Genomic DNA, 10,639 nt, shown 5'->3' with positions numbered 1-10,639 from the left:
TAAGCCAAGGCTGGATCCACAGCTTAATCGTAAAAATCGGCCTTTGAACGCAGGCGTGTGCGTTCGAATTTGTTCACAATTGAGGTCAAAATTTTGGGGTAGGGGAAATCAAAAATGCAATAACTCAATAAGTCGAAGGAATAATTTAACAAATGACCACTCATATTTTTGCAAATCAAATGTGTTTTTAATTAAAATTAGTTTTATGCAAATTAGGTCATTCTCAAGGTCACCAGAGGTCAAAAGGTCATCACTTTTGGCGGGTGCCTAAAATCTGGATACCCATTTAAGAAATCACCATAAAAACATCCAAACATGGTATTTCCTGATTCAAAATGAGTCTTATTATAGCTGAAGGAGCTCAAAACCATTTAAAGAAAACAAAATGAAGTTATCCCTATCAACAAAGATAGGACATGGAATAATTGCGGACATAAATTTCAAAAAAGGAAAAAAATGTGCGATTTGGGGTGGGGAAAATGAAAAATGCAATAACTCGACGAATATATAGAATTATGATCCAAAAGACCTTTTATTTTGCTGATTATTGTGGCTTCTGTTGCACAAACAATGTTTTATGCTAATTAGTTCATTACCGAGGTCACCAGAGGTCACTTTTGCATACAGCATGTGTCGCAGGTCATCATAGGTCATTGCTCAAAATACATGTACAATTTGCTAGTAGGACCAGTTTCAGTCAGGTGGTGTTTTTTTGTTTTTGCTTTTGTTGCCAACTCCATCTGCAGGTTTCTAAGTGAATTAATTGGTACTTTTGTTTTGTAGCTCATTAGCAAAAGAAACCACTTGACATTTTGACTTTTGACACCTGTCATTGTAATGTAAAGCAATGATTAAATCATTTCTGTTGAACAAGACATGAAAGCAATGATTGCTGGCATTATTCGGAGGATGTAGTCAAGGTAAGTGAGTTAACCTGGTGAAATAGATGTAGAAATGTCAACGCAGTTGAGATTAGGGCCTACTTGCAAGGTCAAGAACACATCCATGTACCAATCCATGTATTAATTTTTCATGTATCCATGTATTACAATGTACATTTCTCAGTCTCCAGTCTAAATCTTGCAGATTGCAGGATGTCAATTCAGGAATCTGATATCAATATGCCACAAGATTATGATGATTCGGCTCAGCATCGATCTTTTAACCCTTTAGGCGCCACACATAATTGAGCTTTTTACAGGTTTTCACAGATTCTGGCATTTTTGACCATGGTTAGGTTTTTCCTCGAATGAGAAATAAAAAGTTGAAGATGATGTACTACAAGTGTTATTATTTTTGTTCCTAAGGTCTTTCTCCATAGGGTTAAAGTAGAAAATTTACCAAAATTGTGCAGAGAATGGAAATTAACCCCTCCCGACTTGGACTATGACCAAAATCAATTAAATTCAATTTTGAGGCCCCTGTTGCTTGTATTGGCAAAGAACCTGGGGGAATAGTTGGAGACACCATTATATAAGATAGCAAACTCACCAGATGAAGGTTTGTGAAGTTTTGCAAAACAAAATGGGGGGGGGGAAGGGGTGTCATTCTTCATTTGTCCCAGAGGGGCACCTAAATATGAGGGCGGGCTTCGGTGATATGGATTGATGCATGCGTGGGCGGGTTAGGGTGATGCGGTTCCTAAAGGGTTAACATTACATTTGATATAAAATCAATAAAATGCTTTAAAAATTACATCTCTACGACGATGCTTCCTTTGGTTTTTCAGGGTCGCAAAGTGCATTTGAGTGAACCCTACTTCATATTGGATGAGGATGAACATGGTGTTCCTGTTGAAAGACAAGCTGGTGCTGACCAGGGGATTATTGAAGTACAGAGGAAAAAGTTGTGCAAGTCTTGTATTTTTTATTGCAATGATCGTAACCCTGAACTCAGTTCACCAAAGGGCTGGGACTCGTGGACAAGACTTGTTCAAGCTGCTGAAATTAGGGGTAATCATCATATTCTCATGATTGCTGCGAAAGCTGAATCTGGTCGCGTTCCAGAGGTGTTTTACCATAACCAGTGTCGAAATCGTTCCATTAAAAAGAGAGACCTGGATGACATAAGAGAGAGCAAGAATTCAGAGGATCCACCTGACGCCACTGCTAAGCCAAAGATCTTTCATAGGAGAGAATCATCGGCTCCATTTGCATCTAGTGTGTACGAACCTGTCTGCATATTCTGTCTGAAAAGTAGCAAATACTTGAAAGGGACAAATACAAGAGACTAACTGGTTAAATGTGTAGATCTCCGTGCCGACAGGACAGTCAGAGAGGCAGCTATACGTAGAGAAGATGGTCGTATAATCGCAATCCTTTCAAGGGAATTAGTGGGCGCTGAAGGACACTATCATGGGCAGGGCTATCTTGCATTCACAAGGCCACTAAAGAAAGTGACAACTGATGACAATAAAAATTCTCCAACGGAAACTGAGCCTGATCCTGACGTAATTTATGGCAGAGCTGCAAAAAGGACTTATGAAGAACTGTTCAAGTATATCAGAAATGATCTGTTTCAGCAACCTAATGTTGTTAGACTTACTGAACTAAAAAAGAAACTGACAGATACCTTGTTATCTATGGGTGTAACTGAGGTCAAGAGTTCCACAAAAAAACATATTCAGAGAAAACTTGTTGCTGAGTTTGGTGAAAGCCGACACATGATTCCTGACGATAAAGGTAAAATCTTAGTGTTCCCAGATAATCTTTCACAAGGTGAGGTTGTTAAGGAAAATGTAAGGTTGAAAGAAGAACTGCAAGTTTTCAAAGAGAACATGAGTCATAATGAGAACATGGTCAAAACTGTCTCGCTCATGCTTAGAAATGATGTCAAAATGCAGGAAACCAAAATGCCTTGGCCTCCTGTACCCACTCAGTTAGAAGCCTCATCTCAATTCAAAATCTGGTTTTTCTGAAGTCGTGATCGTGTCTGAGGACACAGATGTGTTCGTTTTATGTGTAGCATTCTCCTCCAAAATAGCATGTCCAATCTGTATGAAAAGTGGCGCAAAACGCGCGTCCAGTACTATACACTGACATTCAGAAAGTTTCAACCATAATTGGTCATGATATGTGTGACACACTTCTGGGACTTCACGCCTTCAAAGGGTGTGATTCGGTTAGTGCATTTGCTGGCAAAGGCAAGCTTTCCACTGTAAAACAAGACCGCAAAACTCAAAACTCTGCAGAAGCGGACGGTGTCCGAAGTGTGCCCACATTTCTCCTGCCTATTACCGGAAGGATAACGAGGTCTCAAAGGCCTTGTCATGGTTCACTCGGGTCAAATCCTTTCTCCTGATCCCGTGAAAGGAAGCCAATTTGAGTTTTCATCATGTCCGCATAGTGTATCAAGTCCCTGACCAGGTGCAGCATGTGGCTGGTCAGGGAACACGAATTTTGGCAACACAAGTCCCAGACAATTTGACGACATTTTTGCCATTATTTTGTGGTCCACGCAGAGCAGGGACACGAGGTGGTAATTTCTCACGTCTCTCAAATCTCCCTCCTTGGGAATCGGAGGCAAAGTCGCTCGGAACAAAGACCGGGGCATTCAGCCTGTGTCGCATGTCTCCTCGGCTGCACTTATGCAGGTCATCAAGGCCAATCAATTCCCATACGACGTTGTGGACAGTGACAAGTGAGTGTCACACTCCGTTGTGGACAGTGACACTCCCATCGAGTGACAGCCTTTGTCAATTCCTCCAGAGACAAAGGAGCCTCGAGTCGTTCCAGATCCTCTTGGGTGGCAACAACGAGGCTACTCCACAAAGTACCACAAGCATTAGCGTCCACTCTTTTCACCTCGTACAGGTCAGGTCAGGTGTGGGAGCATGCGCCGGAGCAGCGCGTCGCTGCATTCACTTTCCACCGGTACTCCAGGGGCCTCCATCTGGCCATCCTCCAGGCAGATGCCTGGCCCGTCCCCATCTCCTTGAGATGCCGATAAACCTGCTGCAACCAAGAGGAGGACGAAAGTCCGAGTCTTCAGGTCCTTGGTGCTTCCAGTCTTGCTCTACGGATGTGAGACTTAGACTCCGACGAGGGATCTGAGATGGAGACTCAATTCCTTTAGTACCAGGACTCTTCGCAGAATCCTTGCCTATCTCTGGTCGGACTTTGCATCCAACGAGCGGTTGCTGAGAGAGACTCAAATGAGATTTGTTACCTGCGTAGTCCGTGACTCTGCCAAGTCAGGAGACGTCACCAAGTCCGTCGTCATTTTCATTCCGGGTTTAGTTATGGATACTTTATCACTCAGGTCACTCTATGCCAGGTCACTGGCTTTATTCTGCAGCCGATCACATTCATGACCTTTTTCCTGAGCAACAACAGTAACTACCCCTCCTTTCACTTGTTCAGGTTGAGTAACCAACTCGATATTTTTCCAGAACACCTGACTTGGTGGATCGTTTTGCCACATCCTTATCAGGTGTATCTTCACAAGTATCAACATGGTCACCCTCACCCTCATATTCAGGTTCGGATTTTCTCTTCTGTGCTCTTTTCCCTTTCCCTAACATTACCATCTGACATCGGTCTCTGGAAAAAGGTTAGCCATGCCAGCACACAGCACAGAAAAGCCAGTAGTAGTAGTAGTAGTAGTAGTAGTCGTAGTAGTTGTTGTTGTCGTAGTTGTAGTAGCATATAAATCAGACCTGTCAGCATATATTTCATTTTGACGTTTTTACAAAGTGAAGCTACGATGACATGACGTCATCACGTGAGGATTGAAACGGTTTGTGATGGAATAAGTTACATTGAAGAACAAACGATGGCAACAACAACAGCAACAACAACAACAACAACAAAAACAAGTACCGCAGTTTTGATGCCAACGCGTCGTGGGTCTGAGGTTCATCCTCCTTTCTCATGTCGGTCTTATCGTTCTTTTTCATATCCTCACGCTTCATTTGTTCGATGATGTTTTCTAAGGATTGGGGGTAACGGTTTCCAAAAGAGATGTGAAATAAATAAATAAATAAAACAGCAACAGTCATGCAAATGGACGAACTAGTGATGGACAAGAAATAAAACTCAGATCAGAAAGATCATTTTGTTCAGATTGATGTTCGGCAAGGAGGCCTCTGGACAAAATGTTTCATCGCTCCTGGATCGGTTTGACAAACCAAATATCCGCAGGAACACGGTTCTACAAACAACATCTAAATTCAAAACTACACCGTCAGTCCTTAATGGTACTCTTAACATTGGGGGAGGGGTGGGGGAGAGAGGGAGGGGAGAGGAAAGGGATAGAGGGGAGGGGTCTAAGAGATGGAGAGGGGTGGGGTAGAGGGATAGGGGTGGGAGAAAGAGGGAGGAGTAGGATGTGTGTGAGAGGCACTGGGGTGAGAGAGGGAGAAGGGGGAGAGAAGAGAGAGAGGAGGGGGAGAGTGGAGAGAGGTGAGGGGAAATCGCAGAGGGGGAGAGGGGAAGATGGGGGGGAGGGGGGAATTCCGGCATATATGACGCCCATTTTAACATCCATCTGAGAGACCGCACACACATTGATGAATCACCCTGCCTGTGAAACACCAGGATGACAGTTTATAGCTGGGTCAGGATTCGAACCCAGGCCACTCGACAGCTTAGAGCGAGCGTGTGTACCTCTCGGCTATCCTGCCGTAATATGGCGATTCATTGCTTTGTAACAACCGAACCATTTTTTTACTGGCCAAAAAAAAAAAAACACGATTACTGTAACAACCGAAATAAAATTGCACATACTTAGCGAGCCGGCCAAAGCACGATGCACCGCAGAAGAATGCGGGGCCAAACACAGGCGAGTAGTTCGTGAACTTTGATCAAGGCGATCAATATACGGTACTCGGTGATGGTGCGAATATTGCAGAGCACTCGCCAAGAGGCTTAAGCACTCAAAAAAGCACTCCAATGAAACGGTTGATAAGGAATGGCTGGCTTGGCGAGTGATCGCAAGATGATTGTTGAAGGCACGTCCTCACAAAAAAAAAACTAAACATCGCCGATATCCGAACATTTTCAGATTTCACTCCAGATTTCAAGTTATTTAGTCCACGTAGCCGGATCCTCCGGATTCAATTATATTCTGTTATTCACTTCAATTAGTCCGTGAGAGTCAATCAGGGAAAATTACACAATATAATGCATGAAATCGCTCCAAGCTCGTAATTTGAAAACGATAGCATTTACTAAAGCGATTAATACAGCGATTCATCGGAATGTAGATGAGACATTCGATGATATCAGTGAGGAAAGCGAAAAGAAAAAAAAACATTTTGAGTGCTGTATCGTCATTAAACCATTGCGGCCTGTTCAAACTCAAGGCATTGCTGAGCAGGCCAAACAAAATGGCGAATTAAGACCCCAGCCAGGTAACCGAGGATGCGCCTTCAGACCCCATCGAGAGCAAGGTGTCCAAGGATGCGCCTGATGAAGGAAAATTAAACAAGAAGAAGACGTCATGCAGAGCACAACACTTGCAAAATCCATAAAACAAATTTGACCTCAACAATAATTGGTGGTTGAATTAATTGACCAAATCTGCAAATCCTCTTCGAATTTCAAGTCAACTGGATGAAAATTGAGGATTTTAGAAATACCACCTTAGTTGTTGACCTTTCGCCGATGTTGTTGACCTTTTGGCCGATGTTGACCTCAAAAATAATTGCCTGGTTGATTTCATTGACCTGAAATATAAATCCTCTTTAAATTTCAAGTCAATCGGATGAAAATTAATCATTTTATAAATTCGACAAATTTGTTGACCTTAATCTGATGTTCATATTTTGACCTTTTGACCTCAAAACCAGTTGGCTTCTTGATTATGACGAACTCTACAAACATGTGCTAAAGACAAACAAACACACAGACAGCATTACAAAATCGAGTGACCAATATACTTTTTTGTGACCAATTTTGACCAATGTAAACACATTGACCGAGTGTAGAGTATCTCACAAACAGCTGCCATGACATTGGGAAGGATCGTTGGATGCCTCCACCAACATTATTACATCATTATACGAGGTCCGTCGAAAAAGTAACGGGACTGACTTCACAGAAATTTTATTCCAAAAAAATATTGAAATCACAGCTTGTCCCCTTCAAAATAGTTTCCCTCCAGTCTCACACACTTGTCCATCCTATTCTTCCACGTTTCGATGCATCACCGGAAGGCTTCTTGTGGAATCCTTCGGAGATCCGTCGTCACTGCCCTTTTGATGGCCTCCACATCAGGTAATCGGGTCCCCTTGATCACCCCCTTGAGCTTGGTTTATTGGAAAAAAATCACGAGGGGCCAAGTCTGGTGAATACGGGGGTTGCTCTACAGTTGGCACATTCCTCTCCACCAGAAACTGTCGGATGCTCAGGTCACTGTGAGCAGGGGTGTTGTCATGGTGGAGCACCCAGGCGTTGTTCTCCCACAAACCCCTCCTCTTGTCGTGGACTGATCTCATGAGACGCCGGAGGATCTCCTTGTCCATGTATTGATTCACTGTTTGATCCTATGGTAGAAACTCGAAGTGGACGATGCCCTTGATGTCAAAAAACGTGATTGGCATCACCTTGACCTTCGACTTCGACATCCTTGCTTTCTTTGGTCTTGGTGATGCCGGACTTTTCCACTGACGACTCTGCCGTTTGGTCTCAGGATCGTATTCCAATATCCACGATTCATCGCCAGTAATGACTCTCGCGATCAGGTGTGGATCGTCCTCGAGGTGCTCGATAGTATCTTGACAGACAGGGACTCTTTGCTGTTTCTGGTCCTTGGACAACAGCTTGGGGACCATCTTTGCGCACACCTTGCGCATTTCGAGATTTTCAGTGATGATGCTCCAGACAGTGTCCTTGTTGATGAAAAGTTCCTCAACAATCATCTGCACCGTGAGTCGACGATCTGCGCGCAACATCTGCTTCACACGCTCGATGTTGTTCCACACCAGACGAACCGAAAACATTGCTTTCCCCCTACCCACACCGCACGTACGTGTACGTTCCTTTTGCAAGTTTAAAAATGGCCGCCACTCGTGTGTGACGCCTTCATGATCGTGTGCATGTCCTTTTCTCAACACCAGACTATAATAAAGGAAATCGATTTGGATATGTGGCAAGTTGTCGGTGACGAAAGGCGGGTTTTTAAGAATCAGAAGGGTTTGTGTTTTATTTATTTATTTTTCACCAGACTTGGTAAAAAAAACGCTTTTCGAGATGACGTCAGTGACACAAACTACACCGGAACACCAAGATAGTCATTTATTGAAGAGCAGGTCTTGTGGCTGTTCGGAACTCATCTCGAATGTTTCCTTTCCGTTACGGTCGAAGAACGGACTCATCTCGACGACGGAGAAGCACGAAACGAGTGGACATCAGTCGAAGAGACGTGGACAGGAGCTGATGGATGAGTCACTCTCTGTGACCGTGCTCAGCATTGTGTCCGCCACAGGCTTTCTTGGCCTTTTTCACGACATCTCTCGGTGGGTCAAACTTATGACCCCGGGGTTTTGCAGAAGAAGTTGGTTTTGCCAGTGATGAGAACAAACAGGTGACCTCATTTGACAAGCACACTCAGAAACTAGTCTTGTTCTTACGAATTTGCAGAAGACTTGTTCCTCTTCGGCATGACTGTGACTCAGGGCTTGTACGTGCCGAACTACTGCAAACAGAACGTCACATCGTCGTGCCTCCCCGTCTTCCCTTCTCATCAACGACGTCTCATGCCACAAATTACCCTTCCAAATCCAAGCGGTCATCAGAATGAATGAAACGGGATACTCGGATGCAGTTTGACGCGTATTCAAGAACTTTTATCAAAGTTTTATTCACTTATTTCGTTTGCAGGTGTCACCTGTGACGTGTGACGTCACATTTACTGCAAATGGTGTCGAGACAAGAAGCAGCAGAATTGCCTGGGGTGTATTCTGTGAGCAGGCGGCTTGCTTGATTCAAAGCGCTCAAGCAAGCACTCCAACGGAACTGAGTGCTCAGCACCGCTTAAGAAGATGGTGGTCTCCGTGTGGAACAATGCCATCGTGGTATTCCAGCAAAAGCTGTCCGCGTCGTTGTTTTCAGGTTGACTCAATCCTCTTATGACAACTTCCCCGATCGGATTTATTGTGTTGGCAGCGGCTGCAGAATATGATGAAGAGGGAAAGAAAGATAAATAAATGGGGAGCCAGAAGGAGGAGTCCACTACCAAGCTTATGTATACATCCTACAATTATGCATTTTTTTGGGGGGGTGGGGCTAGCCGGCTGGTGGGTAAATTTACAACAGAAGGAAATATTTTACTGATTCGGTAAATTGATAAAATATCTCTTGTTACATCGAATTTCAGAGCTGCATCAAAGAACACAAAAAATACGTGAAATCACGTACTCCTTGGGGTAACTGCGAATCACGAATATTAAGCTGTGTTGGTAAGCCCTGACGGTATAATCCGTAGCAGCGTCAGGTTTTTTTTTTTTTGTTTGTTTGTTTTCCACTCGCAGTTCTGCTACACCGTGCAAATCAGTTTGAAAGTTACCAGATAATTAACATTATTTTCGTTAGTTTTTGATTCCGTTAATACCTTTCGCAACACATCTTTCGAAATGAAACGCCGTGTTTGCCGGAAGTGCGCCTCAGACACTTCTTCCAGAGCTTCCTGTTGTTGATGGCCTGCTGGAGAGCAAGAACGACCGGCATTCCTTTGTTTCATGTAAATTGTTTAAAGGAAATGGTGATGACTGTTATAAAGTGTGTGTACTTGTTGGGTGAGAAGAGGAATAAATTTGGCGGGAGACGGGAGTCAGGTGGAGAGGAGAAAAATGGACGCCATGATGCAGACTCCATGTTTGGGAATATGACGTCATCGCAGAACTTTTCACCACAGGCAAGGAGGACGTTTATTGGTTAACAGCGGTCACGTGATGCGCCGGTCAATGGACTCATTTGGTGACATTGTGACGCGATGACGTATTTACCACTTATGACACCTCATCTTCTGTGCACATCTTTGTCCACCCCCGTGCGTCCTCCCCAAGTCCTCATTCTACCTCACATCCCTTATTTGTCCGAGTCTCTCGATTTTGTCCCCTCAACGCTGCCGTTATTGTTATCCCTCTCTCTTTCTGTCATTCATTTTGTTCCGTTGTGTCCTGATGCGTTCTATGTCGTAGCTCCTCCATGAGCCTCGACTCTGGAAACAAAAGTGGACGAGAAAGATCTGGAAGTCCAAAAAAATGTCTCATTCGCGTATGTAATAAATAGATCGTTTACGCACAAAACGTTCCTTTCTCCATCGTTGTTCCCTTGCTGTATATCCCTTGCTTGCCATCGCTGGACATCACATGCGGGAGAAAGACATCAGTAGATATCAATGCACTTTTACATGAATTACGAGGGAGGGATTTGAACCTGGATTTACCTGTATCAGGAGCCAGGTATTCGGATGAGAACACTGAATCACCCTGTTTGTGAAACATCAGTCATAGTTATGTATAAACATCATTCTTGGATGAGGAAGGGGTGCGGACCGGCAGGACGTGCCAGGGTTTCCCCCTCCTGTAACCACGTGACTTCCTACACGGACTCTTCCTCTTCCTTCTTCCTTTTGCCTTCCACTTTTCCAATCCCACTTTGGTAGTGAAGGTGTTGATGGCTCACATTCACCATTT

General features: G+C 43.9%; 1 protein-coding gene across 2 annotated transcripts in view; it reads right to left on the bottom strand.

Annotated features, from left to right (window-relative positions):
* Positions 1–10,639, bottom strand: part of LOC147008384 (uncharacterized) — a 49,367-nt gene that overhangs the window by 9,132 nt on the left and 29,596 nt on the right. For both annotated transcript variants that reach the window (XM_085865077.1, XM_085865076.1), the window contains exon 2: positions 4,821–4,929. In XM_085865077.1, the coding sequence (XP_085721203.1) occupies positions 4,821–4,860 (40 nt within the window). In that variant the 5' untranslated portion in view covers positions 4,861–4,929. The remainder of the gene's footprint in view (positions 1–4,820; positions 4,930–10,639) is intronic.

This window comes from Eptatretus burgeri, chromosome 19, assembly GCF_056783735.1.
Source record: "Eptatretus burgeri isolate ZD-2024b chromosome 19, Ebu_testis_v1, whole genome shotgun sequence".
Classification (NCBI taxonomy): Eukaryota; Metazoa; Chordata; class Myxini; order Myxiniformes; family Myxinidae; genus Eptatretus; species Eptatretus burgeri.
This window is presented reverse-complemented; position numbering and strand designations above follow the sequence as displayed.